The following is a 23,593-nucleotide window of genomic DNA, read 5'->3' as shown; positions in this document are numbered from 1 at the left end:
AATTTCTTTCGTTGAAATGCAAGAGTTGTACTTTTTCAGTAGTTTATTGTTATGGTTAAACATATCACACCTACATTTTCTTTATTTTAGAATTTTCATTTTGAAATTATATCATTGAAATGCAGAAGTTGGACTATCTCAGTAGTGTTTGCTCATGTTTTTACTTGTTAAAGTTAATTTTGATCGATTTTTAAATGTTAATTTGAATTTCTTTCATTGAAATGCAAGAGTTGGAATATTTCAGAAGTGTTTGGTTGTGGTTTACCTTGCCACAGTTAAATTTTCACAATTTTCACAGTTAAGTTAAGTTAGGTTAGGTTAAGTTAGGTTAGGCTAGGTTAGCCTACGTACGCGCTCGTACGTAGGCCAACCTAGCCTAACCTAACTTAACCTAACCTAACTAACTTAACTGTGAAAATTGTGAAAATGTAACTGTGGCAAGGTAAACCACAACCAAACACTGCTGAAATATTCCAACTCTTGCATTTTAACGAAAGAAATTCAAATGAACTTTGAAAAATCGAGAAAATGCAACTGTGACAAGGTAAACCATAAGCAAACACTACTGAAATATTCCAACTCTTTCTTTTCAACGAAAGAAATTCAAAATGAGCTTTGAAAAATCAAGAAAATGTATCAGTTATAATGTAAACAATAACCAAACACCGCTGAAATAGTCCAACTCTTGCATTTCAATGAAAGAAATTCAAAATGAACTTTGAAAAATCAAGAAAATGTAACTTTGACAAGGTAAACCAAAACCAAACACTACTGAAATATTCCAACTCTTGCATTTCAACGAAAGAAATTCAAAATGAACTTTGAAAAATCAAGAAAATGTAACTGTGACAAGGTAAACCATAAGCAAACACTACTGAAATATTCCAACTCTTGAATTTCAACGAAAGAAATTCAAAATCTGCTTTGAAAAATCATGAAAATGTAACTGTGACAAGGTAAACCACAACCAAACACTACTGAAATTGTCCAACTCTTGCATTTGAATGAAAGAAATTCAAAATGAACTTTGAAAAATCAAGAAAATGTAACTGTGACAAGGTAAACCACGACCAAACACTACTGAAATATTCCAACTATTGCATTTCAACGAAACAAATTCAAAATGAACTTTGAAAAATCAAGAAAATGTAACTGTGGCAAGGTATACCACAACCAAACACTTCTGAAATATTCCAACTCTTGCATTTCAAGGAAATAAATTAAAATGAACTTTGAAAAATCAAGAAAATGTAACTGTGACAAGGTAAACCACTACCAATCACTACTAAAATATTCCAATTCTTACTTTTCAACTAAATAAATTCATAATGAACTTTGAAAAATCAAGAAAATGTAACTGTGACAAGGTAAACCACAAGCAAACACAACTGAAATATTCCAACTCTTGCATTTCAAAGATAGGAATTCAAAATGAACTTTGAAAAATCAAGAAAATGTACCTGTGAAAAGGTAAACCACAACCCAACGCTACTGAAATAGTCCAACTCTTGCATTTCAACTAAATAAATTCAAATGAACTTTGAAAAATCAAGAAAATGTAACTGTGACAAGGTAAACCACAAGCAAACACTACTGAAATATTCCAACTCTTGCATTTCAACGAAAGAAATTCAAAATGATATTTGAAAAATCAAGAAAATGTAACTGTGCCAAGGTAAACCACAACCAAACACTTCTGAAATATTCAAACTCTTGAATTTCAAGTAAAGAAATTAAAATGAACTTTTAAAAATCAAGAAAATGTAACTGTGACAATGTAAACCACAAGCAAACATTACTGAAATATTCCAACTCTTTCTTTTCAAATAAATAAAATCAAAAATGAGCTTTTAAAAATCAAGAAAATATAATTGTGACATGGTAAACCACAACCAAAAACTATTTAAATATTCCAAATCAGGCATTTCAACGAAAGAAATTAAAAATGAACTTTGAAAAATAAAGAAAGTATAATTGTTACTATGTAAACCACAACCAAACACTAGTTAAATATTCCAACTCTTGCGTTTCAACTAAATAAATTCAAATGAACATTGAAAAATCTAGTAACTTTAACTTTGAAAAGGTAAACCACAACCAAACACTACTGAAATATTCCAACTCTTGCATTTCAACGAAAGAAATTCGAAATGAAATTTGAACAATCAATAGAATTTAACTGTGAGAAGGTAAATCATGACTCAACACCATTGAAATATTCCAGCTCTTGCATTTCAACTAAAGAAATTCAAAATTAACTTTGAAAAATCAAGAAAATGTAACTGTGACAAGGTAAACCATAACCAAACACTAGTGAAATATTCCAACTCTTGCATTTCAACGAAAGCAATTCACAATGAACTTTGAAAAATCAAGAAAATGTAACTGTGACAAGGTAAACCATAACCAAACACTAGTGAAATAGTCCAACTCTTGCTTTTCAAGGAAAGAAATTCAAAATGAACTTTGAAAAATCAGGAAAATGTAACTGTGACAAGGTAAACCATAACCAGACACTACTGAAATAGTCCAACTCTTGCATTTCAACGAAAGAAATTCAAAATGAACTTTGAAAAATCAGGAAATGTAACTGTGACAAGGTAAACCATAACCAAACACTACTGAAATAGTCCAACTCTTGCATTTCAACGAAAGAAATTCAAAATGAGCTTTTGAAAAATCAAGAAAATGTAACTGTGACAAGGTAAACCATAACCAAACACTACTGAAATAGTCCAACTCTTGCTTTTCAACGAAAGAAATTCGAAATGAACTTTTAAAAATTAAGAAAATGTAACTGTGACAAGGTAAACCATAACCAAACACTACTGAAATATTCCATCTATTGAATTTCAACTAAAGAAATTCATATGAACTTTTAAAAATCAAGAAAATGTAACTGTGAAAAGGTAAACCATAACCAAACACTACTGAGATATTCCAACTCTTGCATTTTAACGAAAGAAATTCAAAATGGGCTTTGAAAAATCATGAATATGTAAATGTGATAAGGTAAACCATAACCATACACTACTGAAATATTCCAACTCTAGCATTTCAACGACAGAAATTCGAAATGAACTTTGAAAATTCAAGAAAATGTAACTGTGACACGGTAAACCACAACTAAACACTTCTGAAATATTCCAACTCTTGTATTTAAACGAAATAAATTCATATGAACTTTGAAAAATCATGAAAATATAACTGTGACAAGGTAAACCATAAGCAAACACTACTGAAATATTCCAACTCTTGCATTTCAACGAAAGAAATTCAAAATGATCTTTGAAAAATCATGAAAATGTAACTGTGACAAAGGTAAACCATAAGCAAACACTACTGAAATAGTCCAACTCTTGCATTTCAACTAAAGAAATTCAAAATGAACTTTGAAAAATCATGAAAATTTAACTGTGATATTGCAAACCACGACCAAACACTGCTGAAATATTCCAACTCTTGAATTTCAATGAAAGAAATTCAAATGAACTTTGAAAAATCTAGAAAATGTAACTGTGACATGGTAAACCACAACCAAAAACTACTGAAATAGTCCAACTCTTGCTTTTCAACGAAAGAAATTCAAAATGAACTTTGAAAAATCAAGAAAATGTAACTTTGACAAGTTAAACCACAACCGAACGCTACTGAAATATTCCAACTCTTGCATTTCAACAAAAGAAATTCAAATGAACTTTGAAAAATCAAGAAAATGTAACTGTGACAAGTTAAACCACAACCGAACGCAACTGAAATATTCCAACTATTTCATTTCAACGAAAGAAATTCAAAATGAACTTTGAAAAATCAAGAAAATGTAACTGTGACAAGGTAAACCACAACCAAACACTACTGAAATAGTCCAACTCTTGAATTTCAACGAAAGAAATTCAAATGAACTTTGAAAAATCAAGAAAATGTAACTGTGACAAGGTAAACCACAACCAAACACTACTGAAATATTCCAAGTCTTGCATTTCAACAAAGGAAATTCAAAATGAACTTTGAAAAATCAAGAAAATGTAACTGTGACAAGGTAAACCACAGCCGAACGCAACTGAAATATTCCAACTCTTGCATTTCAACAAAAGAAATTCAAAATGAACTTTGAGAAATCAAGAAAATGTAACTGTGACAAGGTAAACCACGACCAAACACTACTGAAATATTCCAATTCTTGCATTTCAACGAAAGAAATTCAAAATGAACTTTGAAAAAACAAGAGAATTTAACTGTGACAAGGTAATCCACATCCAAACACTATTGAAATATTCCAACTCTTGCATTTCATCAATATAAATTCAAATGAACTTTGAAAATTCGTGAAAATTTACCTGTTAATAGTTATACCATAAAAGAACACCACTGAAATACTACAACTCATTATTTCCAATGAAGTAAATTCAATCTGGAGTTTGAAAATTGATGAAAATTAAAACGTGATCTTTTAATCTATGAGCACACGCTTCTGAAATAGTCAAACACTTTCATGTCAATGAAAGAAATTCAAAATGAGCTTTCAAAAATCAGGAAAATGTAACTGTGACAAGGTAAACCATAAGCAAACACTACTGAAATTGTCCAACTCTTGCATTTCAATGAAAGAAATTCAAAATGAACTTTGAAAAATCAAGAAAATGTAACTGTGACAAGGTAAACCACAACCAAACACTACTGAAATAGTCCAACTCTTGCATTTCAACGAAAGAAATTCAAAATGATCTTTGAAAAATCATTAAAATGTAACTGTGACAATGTAAACCAAAAGCAAACACTACTGAAATAGTCCAACTCTTGCATTTCAACAAAGGAAATTCAAAATGAACTTTGAAAAATCAAGAAAATGTAACTTTGACAAGGTAAACCACAACCAAACGCTACTGAAATAGTCCAACTCTTGCATTTCAACAAAAGAAATTCAAATGAACTTTGAAAAATCAAGAAAATTTAAATTTTACAAGTTAAACCACATGAAAACACTACCTAAATATTCAAAATCTTTAATTTAAACTAAATAAATTCTAAATTAGATTTTAAAAAGAAAAAAAATCTTAATGTTACAATTAAAACAAAAAAAAAAAACTTCTGAAATATTCCAACTATTGCATTTAACTTAAATAAATTCAAAATGAACTTTGAAAAATCAAGAAAATGTAACTTTGACAAGCTAAACCACAACCAAACACTACTGAAATATTCCAACTCTTGCATTTCAACTAAGGAAATTCAAAATGAGCTTTGAAAAATCAATAAAATGTAACTGTGACATGGTAAACCACAACCGAACTCTACTGAAATATTCCAACTCTTGCTTTTCAACAAAAGAAATTCAAAATGAACTTTGAAAAATCAAGAAAATTTAACTGTGACATGGTAAACCACAACTAAACGCTACTGAAAAATTCTAACTTGCATTTCAATGACAGAAATTCAAAATGAACTTTGAAAAATCAAGAAAATTTAAATTTGACAAGGTAAACCATAACCAAACACTACTGAAATATTCCAACTCTTGCATTTCAACAAAGGAAATTCAAAATGAACTTTGAAAAATCAAGAAAATGTAACTTTGACAAGGTAAACCACAACCTAACGCTACTGAAATAGTACAACTCTTGAATTTCAACAAAATAAATTCAAATGAACTTTGAAAAATCAAGAAAATGTAACTGTGACAAGGTAAACCACAACCAAACACTACTGAAATATTCCAACTATTGCATTTCAACGAAAGAAATTCAATATGAACTTTGAAAAATCAAGAAAATTTAACTGTGACAAGGTAAGCCACAACCAAACACTACTGAAATAGTCCAACTCATGCATTTCAATGAAATAAATTCAAATGAACCTTGAAAAATCAAGAAAATGTAACTGTGACAAGGTAAACCACAACCAAACACTACTGAAATATTCCAACTCTTGCATTTCAACAAAGGAAATTCAAAATGAGCTTTGAAAAATCAAGAAAATGTAACTTTGACAAGGTAAACCATAACCGAACGCTACTGAAATATTCGAACTCTTGCATTTCAACAAAAGAAATTCAAAATGAACTTTGAAAAATCAAGAAAATGAAACTGTGACAAGGTAAACCACGACCAAACACTAGTGAAATATTCCAATTCTTTCTTTTCAACGAAAGAAATTCAAAATGAACTTTGAAAAATCAAGAAAATGTAACTGTGACAAGGTAAACCACAACCAAACACTACTGAAATATTCCAACTCTTGCATTTCAATGAAAGAAATTCAGAATGAACTTTGAAAAATCAAGAAAATGTAACTGTGACAAGGTAAACCACAACTGAACGCTACTGAAATATTCCAACTCTTGCGTTTCAACGAAAGAAATTCAGAATGAACTTTGAAAAATCAAGAAACTGTAACGGTGACAAGGTAAACCACAACCACCCACTCCGGGGTTGGGCTTGGGGGTCCGGTGATGGCATTTGGGGGTGGAGGTGGGCCTTTGGGGTGCCGGGTGGGCCTTTGGGGGCCTGGGGGCCCTTTGAGGACCGGTGGAGGGCCTTTGGGGCCCAGGATGGGCGTTTGGGGGTCTGGGGGGCACTTGAGGACTGATTGGTCCTTTGGGAGCCCGGTGGACCTTTGGGTGCCGAGGGCGGGCCTTTGGGGGTCCGGGGGGCCAGTGGGGTGCCTGGGGGCCATTTGGGGCCGGGTGGAGGGCCTTGGGAACCCTGTTGGTCTTTTGGAAACTCGATGGGTCTTTGGGGGGCCGGGGATGGCCTGTGGGGGACTGGGTGGGCCTGTGGGGCGCCGGGAGGGCCTGTGGGTGCCTGGGGGACATTTGGGGACCGGTGGAGGGCCTTTGGGGCCCAGGGAGGGCCTTTGGGGGTCGGGGGGGCACTTGAGGACCGATGGGTCCTTGGGGAGCCGGGTGGACCTTTGGGGGCCGGGGGTGGGCCTTGGGGGGGCCGGGGGGCCAGTTGGGAGCCTGGGGGACATTTGGGGACCGGTGGAGGGCCTTTGGAACCCTGTTGGTCTTTTGGGAACTCGATGGGCCTTTGGGGGCCCGGGGATGGCCGTTGAGGGTCTGGGGTGGGCCTTTGGGGGCGCCGGTGGCCCTTTGGGAGCTTGGGGGACCTTTGAGTGTCCGGGGGGGCATTTGGGGGCCTGGGGGACATTTGGGGACCGGTGGAGGGCCTTTGGGAGATTGGGGGGCTTTGAGGACCGGGGGCTTCCTTCGGGGTTGGGGTAGGAGGATTGGAACCCTTTGGGGTTGGGTTAGAGGACCTCACAACACTGTTTCACCTTTAAATTCTCTTCTAAAATCTCTTCAAAAATCTTCTTTTAAAATGTCTCTATCTGTTTCGCCGAAATAGTTCCATAACCTGTCTAAAACGGTTTCGCCCAAATAATCCCTAAACGTAAATTCAGCGTGTTCCTTTGTTATTGGCATCTCTGTGCTAACGCATTTCAAATTAATATGAAACCTTTTCGCGCGCTAAAACAATTCATCGCTAAGATGTTTCTTGCCTAATTGTTTCCATGGCCTGTGGTTATTAATATCTTTTGGAGTTCGACCAGTAGAACTGTTCCCGAGGCAAAGACATTAATGACTTGAATCTATTCCTGGAGAAATGTTTCTAGGCGAAAATTTTTAAAGTCTGATAGATGATGTCATTGATTGATTGATATGTCAAGAAAGGGAAATTAATTTGTTGTTTCTAAGGGGACTTATTGATTCACGATAGGTGAATTGAGGTCGACAGCACAGGTGTTCCAAATTCCGGGTTTTTGTTGTTGTAAGTGCACGCTCTCAGCGAATGTCAAGGTCGTTGTTGTTGTTGTTGACACACTTTGATTACGCAATCAATTTCTCGGAAATTCACTTCCCCCTCAAGTCCTAGATCAATAACATTGTTCCCGTTAGAATTCAATGCGCATGTGCAACCTTCGTCCCCGAGCTATTACACATAGAAACAACAAATAAATCGACCTTGGAAAAAGAGGTCATTGACCCCATTAACCACGTGTTCTCCCTAATGACTCTATGCCCATATTTGGAGTTCGTTCAGTATTCTATGCCCATATATGGTGTTCGTACGGGAGTAGCACCCCCCATTCTACTAGTGTTGGACTAACCAAGAGGCAATATTTACATCCTACTGCTACTTCTTCTACCACTTCTACTGCTACTACCCCCACTGCTACTGTTGTTACCATTACTGCTGCTACTGCTACTAAAGCTAAGGCTACTACTAATTTTACTGCTACTTCTACTACTGATACTACAATTCCTAGTGGTAGGCCTACTACTGTTATTAAAGCTAAAATTTTGGAGAATGTTGAAACAATGTATTGTTTCAAGAATACTTGATGATATGTAAAACTAAATTAAACAATACTATGTGTGTTAGATTTTTCAAAAGGACGTATGCTATTAAAATTGTTGAAAATTTTCTCCAATAAAATAAATAATAAACCAAATTATGGATTTTTAAAGAAGTTAAACAAAAAAGTTAGCTTTTTCAACTGAAAGTAAGAAGAAACACTAGAACTCAAAAGGAACAGAAGTTCTTCCTTATGTGAAGCGGTTGCCCCCTCCTCAATACCTAGCTCTACATGCTAAGACTCTTTGCACTTTTAAAAGGGCTTCCTATCCTAATTAAACAGCCCTTGCGTTTCAGGTGTCGTTCTTAAAAATTTGGAACAAACAGCCAAACTTTAGCGTACAGAGCAAGGCACTGGAAAGGGGGATAACCTCGCTATACACCGAATAATTTCTGTTGTTTGAGTTTTAATGTTACTCCTTTTCACTTACAAAAACTCGTTTTTTAATTTAATTTTCTGATCGTTCTTCAATTAATATCGGTAAATCTTGGTCACCCTTTATGAAAAATTTCCTCCCCTCACAGGAAACTCCCCAGGGAAAGTTCCTACAATGAAAAATACGACTCCGCTTAAAATTCCTTTCGAACGATTCCATTCTCGCTGGAAACTCCCCCTCCTCTCCGTTAAATTTCTTGAAGAAGATTCATTCTGAAAAATCACCCTTAGTATACTTTCATTGGAAAAGACTTTCATTGAAAATCCTCCCTTCTATGGAAATTACTTCCCGAAAATCGAAACACGCTGAAAATTTCCCCCGGATAATTCCCCCGGAAGATCTCCACATGCAAAATTAAGTTGGCAAAGAGAAAGTAAGACAAATAAAATGAATTTCATATAGGAGTTCTCTCATATCCCCACAGCGTAAAATCTCCCCTGTAAAGTTTAATCTCGGAAGTTTCCCTCTCCATGGAAAATTACCCCTATAGAAACCCAACCCGAGCACGAAATCAACCCCCGAAAATTGTCTGTATACTTCCCAATAACAAATACTATAGGTAAACAATGGCCAAATTTTATAAATTAAAGACCTGTCCCCAGGGGATGTGAGAGGTCATTTTATCTCCAATGGCACAGTTTTGGGATTTTTCAACTAGGCTGAATAAAATGGTTTTCTCAAAATTTTGATAAAAATTTTCTAGTTTTTTTTTTGGAAAGAAAGGGACGTGAGAGGGGGCTAGTTCCCCTCCGATCTTTTTGGTCACGTTAAAGGGGCACAAAAACTTTCAATTTCCGTTCAAATGAGCCCTCTCCCAATGTTCTAGGACCATTGGTTCGATACGCCCACCCCTGGAAAAAAACAACAACAAATAAACACATATTTGTGATCTTTCTTCTGGCAAAAAAATACAAAATTCCACATTTTTGCAAATAGGAGCTTGAAACACCTCCAGTGTGGTTCTCTGACACACACGATCTGATGATGTGATTTCCACGAAAATTTTTTGACTTTTAGTGGGTGTTTTCCTCCTGTTTAGAAAATAAGGTAAATTTTCTTAGGTTCGTAGCCTTTTATGAGTAACTATGTCAACTAAAATAAATAAAAATTAATTTATAAAACTTTTTTCACAAAATAAGTCTTTTCAGAAGAATTGAAGAGCTATATCAAACCAAAAATGAGCAGAAATAAAGTCAAATAGCTTTCCAAGAGTAAAAAAGCCAAAATTTACCATCAATAAATAAAAGAAATCCAAAAACGAACGGAAATTACAATAAGTATCTAAGCCAAACTCAAAACGAGCAGAAATTAAGATTAGTGGATTTGACTTCTCCATGCCTTCTGAAGACCAGAACATAATTTGTACTTTACTGAAAACCATATATTTTAAATGTTTTCACTTTTTAATTTTAATAAATCCAAAATAATTACGAATTTAAGGCTTAAGTGTAAGTATATGTATATTAAACGGTTAATTCTCATTCATTTGCTGTTTTGTTGAGTAATCTTGGTTACGGTCTTTTATGGTTTTATTTTCGATATTATGAGAATTAGAAAGACTAAGCTCGAAATAAGGATTTGTTTTGGACTAATGGTTTAAGTTTTTTGACATATGAGATAAGACAGGAGTTGGGATAACGCTAGATAACATAATATTATTTGAAAATAATTCCACAGTCCTTAGTTGAGCTTTAGATTCATTCCACAGAATAAATATGTATACGAACAGTAGCGAAAAGTTTCTCCAAACATGATGCACATTCATAGTGCGCTGTATGGGAAGTTCCCAGACCGTCAGGGCATTAACTCCGCCATAGCCGGTCCCAAGCCCGTGTTGAGAAAGGAAGAGGGGCTGACGGGGGAGGGGACCTGTCGGTTAATTAAATTCCCATGAAACATCTATAAAGAAATGAATACTCCCAGAAATGTTATGCCTACTACGGCGTCCCCGGTAAGCAACGTGATCCCGCTCCCTGGCATGGCAGCAAGATCGACAAGTGTACGAGCTATGCCTACTATGGCGTTCCCGGTAAGCGGTGCGATCCCACTCCCTGGAATAGCGGCGAGATTGACAAGTGTATGACCTATTAGAGTGAAACCAATTTACAAAAGGATGAATTCCAAGTTTATAGCTGGAATGTGGGATCGGCGAAGCGAGAATCAACAAGGCTAGCGATTGCTATGGAAATGAACCGTTACCAAGCAGACGTTCTTTGTCTATCAGAGACAAGATTGAACGGAGTGTTTGAAGAAACCATACCAGTCCGTGACTCCGACAACTCGTACTTATTCCTCAACTCTGGTGTGTATGATGGATCCGGTGACCATGGAGTCGGCTTTATGATAGGCCACCGTGCGCAAAAGCTCTTCTTGCACGGGATCCAGTGAACCTGAGAAGAGCCAGACTACGACTTAAAGGAAGATGATCCATCATCTCTATCATTGTTGTCCATTCACCAACGAGAGTGGCAACGGATGTTGATAAGGACTCCTTCTACGCTGGTCTGGAGGTTACATTGCAGAAATACCCTAAACGAGACTCCCTAATTTTATTGGGTGATTGGAACTTCCGTATTTGCCAAACAGACCCCAATGTTCGCGATATTGTTGGCAAATTCGCTTACGGCCAGCGGTACTGCAATGGGGATAGACTACCCCAGTTCACGAGATCTCAAAGCCTTACCATCACCAACACTATGTTCCAACACAAACCCTCTCAAAGTATAACTTGGAGCTCAAACGATGGCTCCAAAACTGCCCAAATTGACCATATATTGATCCGTCAGCGTCGGCACTCCTCAGTCATCAATTCGCGAGCTTACAGAGGGGCGTGCACGGGGTCAAAATCTGGAAGTGATCATACGCTTGTAGGTACAAAAATACTCCTGAAGTTGAGCACGAGGAAGAGACAACCTTCAAAAAGGAAGTTAAACGTGGAGAAACTGAAAATCCAAACAGTGAAAGAAGACTTTTACAAGTTCGCAAGCCTGACCGACTGTGATGAAGACCCTACCACCCGGTGGAAACAATTCCGGAACACCACTGAAAAGGTGGCCGCCGAAGTTATCGGCTATGCCTCTGCAAAGACGAGGGAAAATTATGTCTCAGAGAAAACTGTAAAGCTAATCGAGGCTAGGCGACAGGCATCAAAAGCGTCAATCGCAGTAAAAAAGTCGCTACTTAAACTGGTTAAAACAAGCTTACGTCAAGACCGCCAACAATTTTGCGATGAGGTAGCTTTAGAGATGAAAAAAGCAGCCAGAAATAATGACAGAGGAAGGCTGTATAGAACCCTCAAAAAAATAACTCGGATACAGTAACCTATCCCTGGTCCGTTAAAAGGCGCTCAAGGATGTGTGATCCCTGACGTACAAGGTAAACTTGATCACTGGAAGAATCACTCTAAAGACCTGCTTAATCCAAATACAGATAGCCAAGATGCAACGCCGATGCTGCCACCAACAGCTGAAAGACCACCATATGAAATCGACATGGTACCACCCTCAGCTTCAGAGATACTAAACGCGATAAAAAAAAACAATAAGTCTCCTGCAGAGGATGGTCACCCTCCCGAGGTCTACAAGGCCTCACCACTCGTTGTAACGGAGCAACTAGAAACCCTCTTCAGTCTGATATGGGAGAAGAAGACCTTCCTGTCTGATTGAAAGGTTTCAGTAATAATCCGAGTATTTAAAAAGGGGGACAAATGCGACAGCCACAACTTCCGAGGGATATCACTCATGGATATGGCTACCAAATTATTTGCGATGATTTTGCTTAAAAGGTCGAGGAAGCAAGGGATCAGCGGACACGTGAAAATCAGTGCAGATTTCAAAGAGGGATTAGGGTGTACTGACCAGGTCTTCACTCTTCGCCTTATTCTCCAACAGTGCGAACGCTACAATCTCCCCATAATTAACATGTTCCTTGATTTTGTGGCTGCTTTCGACTCTGTAACCCGCAAAAACCTCTGGCGAATCATGTTGGAAGATGGCATGCCGGTTGAATTCATAGAGCTGTTGAAAGCCTACTACGAGCATTGCAAATCGACAATAAGAGTGCTGGGTGAAGAAACTGACCCTTCAATGTTGAAAGTGGTGTAAAACAGGGATGCATATTGTCTCCTGTTTTGTTTAACTACTGTATAGACTGGATTCTAGAAAGTGCATTCTCGAGTTTTGATGTTGTTGTTACGGGATTGGGCATTAACGTGTCTGACCTGGATTATGCGGATGACATCGATGCTCTTGCTGCTGATCCAGCAACTGCCCAGGCAATGTTACAGGAAATAGCACATTTTTCTCAGCTACTGGGTATGAAAATCAACACGGTCAAAACTAAAGACATGGACCTAAATATACAGTCGGATTATCAGCTTGTGTTTACAGACAAGAATTGGAAAAAGTCGGCAGCTTCATCTATCTTGGCTCAACAATAAATGCTCGTGGAGGCTGTGACCTTAACGTACAGAACAGAATAAAAAAAACCCAAGCCATCTTCTCACAACTCCGCCGCCATTTGTGGATCCTGCGGGAGATCAGCATGAAGACAAAAATTTCTGTCATTAAAGTGGCTGTTAGATCTGTTCTCTTCTATGCAGTCGAGACTTGGCCACTGAAGGCGCTTCATCTCCATGATTTGGAAGTCTTTGACCACCACTGTCTACGGAAAATCCTGAGGATTCGACACTCCGACAGAATCTCAAATGTTGATGTGCACCACCACTGCTGTAACATCGAACCCGCCACCATGATTCTCAAAGAGAAAAGACTGCGTTGGCTTGGTCATGTCCTTAGAAGACCCAGTGACCGCATCATAAACCAAGTTCTTCTAGCTGCCCCGTTAAAAGATTGGCGCAGGTGACCTTGCGGTCAATTTAAGAACTGGTGGACAACTGCCAAAAACGACCTCTACTCCATTGGTAGATTTCGAAATTTTGGCTGAAAGTGGGAGAGCTGCTGGCTCCGGTTCGCTGAAGAGCTGGCACAATATTGCGACAAATGGGAGTCAATCATACGTAGTCTTCTAGATGCCGCGTGAGGCGTCCGTGTCTCGTTCCGCAACAAGTACAAGTAGTCATGGCAATAGTTTCTCTTCGTGATGCGCCAAACATTTGTTACTGCACGTGCGCAAAGGCGGGTTATGAAGAGTGGTTCAGCTTGTGTGGTTTTAGATGTGTTTCAGAAGTCTTCAATGGAGAGTTTAAGACTTTTTGCTAATGTTCGGATAAATTTATACTGTGGTCCATTCCCAAAAGTTTCATTTTCACATTTTTACCAGGACAAATTCCCCTCATTGCAGATGGGCTTGTTATGGATTGGCAATGTTCCAACTTGAGCCCAAATGATTTTACAATTCTATTCTATTCATCTCCCAGAAATTTTAAAATACATTAATTGGGTCTGTTATTGAATTTAAACAAGAAAAATGTAACTAAAAATCTTACCCTTTCTCCTTCAATAGCCGTGACATCACGCAAATCTAGTATAAACTCGGGTTGTCTTGCTGAGAATTGGTCATACGGAGCAATAAACGCGTCTGACGTAGGGCTTGCAATCATCGAGGCGCCCACACTGTTTTCAGCAATGACCCGAACCTATCAATGGAATACACGGTTGATTAAAAATAGAAAGCAAATTTGAAAGGGTTTCCTGGCCAGTTTAATTTCTTGTAATTTTACACAACCTTACTTTTGGGATCAAATTCAAAGCTCAGACCAGTTTCAGCCTAGCTATGATGACTAGGGGTATTGCTTCGTCAATAAAAACGAAAGTGTGATAAAGAATACGTGTTTGTGTTCTGTTTTGACCATATCAAGTTCATGGTAAGGTCAACCCTTACCCCCTTTTTGAAAATGGAATCCTGGTAAGACCTCTGTATTTTGGCAGATGGAACTTCAGCTATACCAAATTAATTAGCACTGGCGTGAATGAAAAGGAGAGCAATAGTGTCGCGTTATTTTTCTAAGAAAAAAAAAAACTATGGATAAGCAGGGGTTTTAAAATTAGGACCGAAATTCGGTTTATCTGCAGTCATGTTCCCTGAGATATTCTTGGCTTTTTCAAGAAACATTAAAATAGTGCCTGTGGCGTGCTTGTACATTGCCAAATTTTGGAGTCGGTTTCAACTTCCTCTTTGTGATATATTTTGAATTTATTTTGTTTACATAATGTAATTAAAAAATTAATAACAAACATTAATAAATAAAAAATGAACACGGAGCATCTTACATAAGATTAATTTAGCTTTTTTGTGAGTGTACACCTAAAAGTGTAACCACCCCCACCCCCTCACATTAAATACACACAAAGACTAGATTTCAATTATATAAATAATTATATTTGAACACAAATATGGGCTGAAAATTAAACAAAAAAAATAAGAAACGGATATGAGACATCATAATTGTAATGCAGTTCGGGTTTTGGTCGTCATAAATAACGGCCTCAGGCCTTCGGCCTCTGACATCACATCCCATGTTTAAGTGGAATTTTAGGCCCCTCACAACACCATGAACTAGTGCCAAAAAAATAAATCTTAAAGCCAACGAATAATGTTGTTTAAACTTTATTTGAACGATTTGCTTTTTTATTTTTTGGTGGCGCATTCTTAAATTATTGAATATACTAACTACATAAAATAAATTTACCTGATATGGCTGGCCTGGAGTAAGTCCATGAATGACAATTTCAGTGGCTTTAGTAGGTGCAGCATGAGCTCTTTCCCAATGATTCGAACCAACTGCACATTTGTAAACGAGATAACCTATTTAAAGAACAGTAGTCACAAACACTTTTCTAAACACAAGTACTGATACACGAATAGTTCTAAGATGAAACATTGAGTTATAAAAATGCTGAAAATAATAATTAAATGAATAAGTAGGAAAACAATTCAAGACTTCACTTAATAGCTTACTTTGAAATAATAATTTTAGCTCTCAAATAATTTCAAAAATACCACAGGAAAATATCAATCAATGGAAGCTGAATAGAGGTTAGTTATAAGCAAATATTACTTACCTGTTCATGATTTAAGATCAAAATATGAAAAAAACAGAAACCTATAATAAACATAATATCTCTAAAAAAGTTACTTACGTGTTATAGCGACCACACATTGCTCTTGGTCTGTAATGAAACCAATTTTCCGTGTCCATTCGGAAATAGTCAGCTTAGCCTAAGCGAGATATACAGTATCTATGTAACTATATTTTAATTTTATATTTAGTGCATTAAGGTGGTTAGGTTAAATATTTAATATAATGCGTTCTGGGCGGCCTGCTTTCCATAATTCTCTGTTGTAGTTTCCATAATTTCGGTCCTAAACGCTTATATTTTCATCATATTTTGGTATATTCAATTATGATTAACCTAACTTCACATCTTTGATGGGGTCGCTATAACACGTATGTACCCTAAAAATACTGGTATAACAATTCCGGCTGTCGTATAAAAAAGGATATACATAAATTTCTCTTTGATCGATAGAATCGATTAGTGCAATCACAAACGTTGTGTATCTTACTCTAATTTGGCAATGTAATTTGATCAAAATAGGGCGAAATTACTACCAAGTAAATTTTATGAGATAGCCAATCATTTTAGATCTTTGAAAACTTGTTGACATAGCCTTTCAATGGCTATAATGATTCAAGGTAATGAATTCACCGTAACAACTGTTACAGTGAATTTTCGAAATCTAGTCAACGTCGACATTCACCGGTGAATGTTCCAAATTCATTTTCTCTGCTTCGATTCAATTAGCTTTGCGAGTCAGCCTTTTCAGTCTTATGCAACCCATGATGGTAAAAGTTAAAGTTAGGTTAGATTATGTTAGTTTAGATTAGGTTAGTCAGCTTTTCAGTCTTATGCAACCTATGATGGTAAAAGTTAGATTAGGTTGGATTATGTTAGTTTTGATTAGGTTAAGTTAGATTAGGGTAGGTTAAATTGTGTTCTAAATACCAGAAATGAGTTAAAAACCTAATTTAAACCAACATAACCTCGTCTAACCAAACCTAATCTAATCTAACCTAATGTGTCATCATCGAACCTTGCACTAAATTGAAAAAAAAATCACTGGCAACAGTGACGAAATCCAAGGAGAAAAAAAGTTATTTCGGACATTCACCGGTGAATGTCAATATTGACCAATTTGCGGACATTCACCGTAACAACTATCCAGCCCTTTTTTTTAATACATTATCGAGCCTTTTTTTTTACTTTGCAGAGAAAGTTCATTTGAGGAGTCATTAATTTAAATAGAGTAGTGTATAGTTGAGCCTCAACTGTTTGAACGAAGATCAGTGGATGTTCGAAGGAGGGCCTGAAGCCTTAAAATGAGTAATTACAGGCCCAAATTTTCAGCATCTTTCAGCAAAAGAGGTTTGCACTAAACCACCTCGTCTAATATATTTAGATCTTCAAATTTGAGAGAAATCGTCTTATGTAGTTCTTTTTTCCAAAACGTAGATTGCAGTCCAATCCACTCTTGTACAATATAAACAGAACAACAGTCACACCCCTCAGTGAACTCTTCAGTTTTCTTGACCATGCACCCTTAATATATAAGGGTAAATATACTAACTTTATGAATCTCCGCATTCAGATTGTCTGTATCCTACAAACTGTAGTTAATATTAAAATAACAAGATTCTGCCCCTTGGACTTAAAAGAAATAGAAAAATTGTTCTTCTTAAACTGTATTAGCTATTACGATTTTGCAACATTTATTACTCTGGCTTGATTGTGTCCATTACTTAAGCAGTCAAAATTGTTCAACTTAGCTATTTATGTCTAGCAAAAAAATAAAGTGTTCTGAGACTAATGATACGACTAAGTCTCCCCCCCAAAAAAGAAAAAAAATTAAACCAGATGCTTAAATAAATTTGCTTTCTCCAAAAGATCAAAGAGTTTTAGGTGGCATTTTAGTTTTTTTGTATGAATGTTTATTTTTTATTTTTATTTAAATAAACATGTACATATTAAAAAATAAACATAAAAAATAAACATATTAAATGTTTAAAATTTTTTCTTTTTATTAATATTTTATTGGTGCCACTGAGAGGAGAGGAGGTGGCATTAAAAGAAAAAAAAAGATCAAAGTATTTTTATAACGTTGAAGATTCCTTTGACTGTTGGTAAATACTTCTCTGAGGCACAGATTCTCTATCAATATTCTCTGTTGAAAATTAATATAGCTTGGAAATTTGAACCAAGGAGGAAAATTGCACATCCAGGAGAAAGAGAGAGGACCAGATTGAACGGAGGAGGAAAAGGACATATCCAGGAGGAAGAGGGAGGACCAACGTTTCCTCACTGCAACCCAACAAGTGATGATTATATAAATATATGTATTCTCAAATATCTAGCAACAAAAAGGCATATTTATGCCAATTGGTTCATTTTTCTTTGCTTTCAATACGTTCTAAGATAAGGAAATTTTATCTTCACGTAAGGGATTGCACAGTGACTATAAATATAATGCATTACCGTAGTAATGCATACCATACATTGATGAAGGTTTACAATTATTCGTAAAGTGTTTATGTGGCAATCACTCGGTAAATAAAAGAAATAATTGATTTTTACTTTCATCTACATAGAAAAGAATAAGTAAGGGTTATTTTTTTAGGCAAACTAATGTAGTCTAAGTTATAGGCTACATGCTACAATTTTAGAAGCAAAAGTATAGGCTAGACTATGTTAGGCTTTATGTTTTGAGGTAAAGTAATAAAAAATTTAATTGTATACATGGTACATTAAAAACCTAACAACATTGATTGCGTGTCAGGATGTACGGGATAGAGTCTGTATTTGAAATACGGCGTATTTTGAGTTTTTTTTATGGAGCGTATCTGTTTTTTTCTTGAAAAATCTAATTGTGATATACTAAACTTAAAATTTTGAGGGGCTGACAACTACAACATCTAGTCGATGGTGAGAAAACAAAATCAAGGTGTTGCTTCCACACCACTTTTTGCGGTGAAGCCGGCAAAGATTTACTGCAACGCTCCCTGTTGCCCTAGTAACGCAAATCGAGCTTTGATTTTTATGAGACAGCTAAGCACATGACATACTTTTATAACTCCTGTGCCATCCAATTTAGAAAACATTTCTAAGGCCACTGTTTAGTGTTGGCAGGAGTCCTTGTCTTCATCAGACCTTGTCTGTCAAGCCCGATTCAAAAGATTACTTATAATAAATTAAAGGTGTATCTGGGACTGAATTAGAGGGGCTTTAGGTGATTGATGTATTTTTTATTGAGGAGTGGCGGATTTTTTATAATAGTAACTTAGTTTATATATTCATTCTCAATGAAATCAAACACTCATTGCTAATTGAAAAGTGATTAATGTGGTACTATTCTTAATACACTTGAAATTAGAAGTAGCTCCAATTGGGCTATATATAGGCTATAAATCAATGATTATTATAGATAACTATGAGACGAAATCAATCACTTCTGCTTGTGCATGGCCAGTCAGATTGTAGATGAATGAATTCAGAGCACACTCAAAAAACATTTCTTATTAGAATTTCAGATTTATTTCCTTACTAACATGGTTTTCAACAAATGTTTTCCCAGTGGAAGATCTAGCGAAATTGTTTAATGGGAGTAAATGCATACATAAGTTAGTCTTTTTGTGTGCCAGAAAGTACCATATTTTTCTGAATTTTATGAAACACTTGCAGTTTTTGTACAATTTCGGTTTTTCAGGGAACGCGGTGGAGTCATGTCATGTTCTTTCTTATATGGGTGTCCGTTCTCACTCCCAGGGCTGCTTGTATAAAAGTGGGGAAGGCTTAGGAGATAAATACAGACTGAAATTGAATTCAAAATAATCCAGAAAATGAAGACAATCCTGCAGCAATCATGGGCTATGGAGTTTTCAAAATGGACTTTTTAGTCCATTTTGAAAACGAATTTGTTTTAAAATTCTGGATCTATGTTATTGCTAGAGACCCTCTTTCCAGTTGAAATTTAGCCAATATTATATATCCTGGGCCTCTCACCCTGAAAAAGCTTGGACTAGACAAAGTTCGCAACATAGTAAAAATATATTCTAAATTGTCTACTACTATAATAATCATTTACTTATTTATGACCAATTTGAGCCTTATCACAATCGGAATGTTTTCCATGAAGGAGGTTTGGGTGAAAATCAGGTCTAACATCTTTTCTCTCCTTTAGGTGACTGCCCTTTTTCCCAGGACTTCCAATCAATGGGTTGGGGTCACTAAGTGGGTACATATAAAGTCGTATTTGTCTAAAATATTTAGGAAATAAAAACTATGACGGCAAGCAGGCATGATTTTAATGTATGTCGTTGTTAGGAATCGAGGTTTCTCCGATGTCTGGCCATGATCATATATCCCTTACCTTCCACCCTAAGGAAGTTCAAACTGGGCCCATTCAGCTGCACACTAAAAAGCATGCCAGATTATACATTTCTAAAATAATAATACTACTACTACTAACAACTGACTGCAGCATCAAGCAACCTAAGGCTCACACAGATAAGCATGTTCCTAAGTAGTAAGTCATATAAAGGTTTAAAATATACACGCAAATATACGCCTGAGGCATGGTTATGTGTGTATATTTTCAAGTAATTGGGTTACCAGGGTCATTTGCAAAGAGGTATCATTTCTCTAGAAGCTATAGTAATTTGAAATATCATATAGAATTTGCTTGAAGGTATATACTTTGCGTACGCGCCCTTACCAAACAGGTTGGGTATAATCTGTTCTGGTTCAAGTTTTTTCTGACACAATTAACTGAATTTCTATTTCATGATATACGATTTTTTTTTTTAGGTTAAATCCGTGTCGGAAAAAACCAGTGTATCTTTTTTAGATGCCAATTATTTTTTGTATATATACAAGTTTCAATTAGATTCTTCAAAAGTTTCGAATAGTTTATGGAACATAACACAACTGACATTTTTCGTAAGAGTTTACATAGAAAATGGATAATTCAAAGCAATTTCTTGTGAGTAAAAAATTTTCTCATTATTATAATAAAAAAAGAAATTGTCTTGTCATTAAGTTAAGGAAGAAATTATTTCCTTAAAATATAAATACTGTTAATTTTATACTTATCAGCATTTTTTTTTTTTGATCTTAAAAAAATAAATTTTTCAATTTAATGTTTTAGATTACGAGAGCTTTTTTTTTCTTTTTTTTTTAGGGGTGTTTTTGAAAATACATCCAGTCCAGTTAGCATTTACGGTGTTATTTTTATAATTTTCAGTTAACATTTTTATGGGTTTTTTTTAAAAATTGATTATCTATATTGAAAAAAAAAAATGTTTTAAAATACTTCAAACTAAAAAAATAAAATTAATTATTTTCAAAACCCACAATTAATTTTTTTTCATGTTAGATTTCACCCTTTTTTTTTAAATTTAGTGTAACCATTCAATACCCCCCCTCTGAAAAGAAGGCAAGATATAGAGAAGGTATATTAATGCAAGCTGCAAGACCATCACTTATCAAATTCGCTGCTAGAACTACACACGACCTGGACCAGCCACTGGCCATGAATCTTTTAATGACAGGGTCCTCTGACCCCAGTGTTAGCTCCATGTCAGCTGGAAGGAACTTGAAAAGGGAATGGACTGCTTTATATAATGCCGCAGCTCAGCCTACTGAAGATTGTGAGCTTGACCCCCTTCAAGTTTTGCCAAGGAGTTCAGATATAGAAGCCCAGTCAGAATTTTTAATTAAATACATGATTTTTTTTTTCTATCCCTATTTTCAAATATAATGTAAAGTTTCTCAAGCGCAGCTCTTTTGATGAGTAAAAACTTAAAATTTGATTCTAAGACCTTTTTATATTTCTTTAGTTACACCAATTAGCGGTATATAAAGTAATTACTTTCACGAATTTCTATAACAAAAAAAAAAAAACCTTACCTCGTAACTTCTAACCAAGATGAATTATAATGAAATAATACAAATATACATTTTAGAAAAAAAAAAAATTTTTGAAAAAAAAAAACGAAAACGATTCGATACTACAAATTTGGGGCGCATGTTTAAAATGATATATTTTAGCCAATACATTTGCATTCATCCGCTACTTATCAGATCTACCATCGCTTTTTAATCAGATTTGAATTCTAAGTGGGTCTCTTGCAAAGTGGACTTTAAATAACCAGATGTCTATCTTCGATAAGCAATTTACACAGGAAAAAAGGTTTTTTGATAATTTCCAAATATGTCTTCACAGCAATGTCAAGAAACATTATTTGGGCGAACCCGTTTTTGGTCATTTCATTGAAACACTTAGGTGTTTTCAAGAAAGAATTTGAGGCTGTTCTATTTGAACAGTGTTTTGAAGTCCGATACCCCCCCCCAACTCGAAAGGGTATCGATCCTCCTACATCGAAGGAAGCTTCCGGTTCCCAAGGGTCCTCCCCGGGAGAGGGGAGGGGAGGAGGGGCAGGGGAGGGGAGGAAGGTTCTAAAAAAGGACCATCCAACATTTTAATTGCACTTTAATTGCGGATATGGATGGAGAAAAAAGTTTGTCTCTCTTACTAGAATTTAATTATCCCCGGTCAACCTGAAAGACCGATGGGGGCAAAAGAAACTGGCGAATATAGAGTATTTGGACGTTATAACCCTCCACAGCAAATAGCGTGGGTTCCTTACCAAAAACTTGCGCCGTGGACCGCATGTTTCTAGGGACGACAGTGTTAGTTGAACGATGGTAAAATTTCATTGAGAATTATAATGAAGAGACTCAAAAAATCGAATTGGACCCATATTTTACATTTTTATTTTAAAAAATTTTTGGAATAAAACCATTAATTTTTTTTATCAGGATGCGTGTTTATTTGTTTTTTTTTCAGGGGTGACTGTATTGACCCAGAGGTCCTAGAATATTGAGAGAGTTCTCATTCAAATAGAAATTAAAAGTTCTAGTGTCCTTTTTAAGTGACCTAAGGATTTGGACGGCAACTAAGCCCCCTCCTAGGATCATTTTTTCGCAAAGCCATCGGATTAAAAGTTTGAAATTGCCATATTTATTAAAAAAAAACTAATAAATCTGTCTGAAGATGATTTAATACCTCACTGACCCGGGGGGAGGACTGAATTTTTTTTGGTTGACCTTTGTTTTTATTAGAGATTTGTGTTTGGGTAAGCATACCGCCGTGTTATTTGTTTTGTTGGGTTCGAGGGAGGGGTGGGGGGAGGGAGTTAAGGGGTAGGATCTCTCCCAGGAGGAATTTTTCATGGGGGAAGAGAAATTTTATATGTAGGTGGTGTCGGATTTCCCAGCACTATTTAAAAACGATAAGAAACTAAATTTTAAAGTAAAATTTAAACTAGAAACTAGTTTAAATAAATAAAACTTTCAGTTGAAAGTTTTTCAACTGAAAGTAAGGAGAAACTTTAAAACTTAAAAAGAACATAAATTAGGTCGTAGATGAGGTGGTTCTCCCCTTCGTCAGTACCTCACTCTTTACACTACAGGTTGTTTATTTCCATCAACAGATTTATTGATTCTAAGTCAGTGATCTTCTTTAGTCAGGGGTCATTTTTAAAGAACTGCAAAAAAATTTGAACTTAGTTTGAACAGTGGAGTGTTGAGGAGGAGGGAACCCCCCTCAGATAAGTAATAATTCTGGTTCATTTTAAGTTTTAGTGTTTCTCCTTACTTTCAGTTGAAAAAAATTTGTTTTTTTTTATTTAATTATTAACAAGCGTTTGAACGATGGTCAAATTTCATTGAGAATTATAATGAAGAGGCTCAAACAATCGAATTGGACCCATATTTTGCATTT

General features: G+C 35.8%; 1 protein-coding gene across 1 annotated transcript in view; it reads right to left on the bottom strand.

Annotated features, from left to right (window-relative positions):
* Positions 1 to 23,593, bottom strand: part of LOC148947629 (uncharacterized) — a 91,333-nt gene that overhangs the window by 50,142 nt on the left and 17,598 nt on the right. The window contains exons 3-4 of the mRNA XM_089095963.1: positions 15,444 to 15,559; positions 14,241 to 14,390 (exon numbers count right to left, since the gene is read on the bottom strand). Coding sequence (XP_088952089.1) covers positions 14,241 to 14,390; positions 15,444 to 15,559 — 266 coding nt within the window. The remainder of the gene's footprint in view (positions 1 to 14,240; positions 14,391 to 15,443; positions 15,560 to 23,593) is intronic.

The sequence above is a fragment of the Artemia sp. Qi Xiang Cuo genome, chromosome 10, assembly GCF_049724085.1.
Source record: "Artemia sp. Qi Xiang Cuo chromosome 10, ASM4972408v1, whole genome shotgun sequence".
In the NCBI taxonomy this organism is placed as follows: domain Eukaryota; kingdom Metazoa; phylum Arthropoda; class Branchiopoda; order Anostraca; family Artemiidae; genus Artemia; species Artemia sp. Qi Xiang Cuo.
Note: the sequence above shows the minus strand (reverse complement) of the source record. Positions and strands in the feature narration are given on the sequence as shown.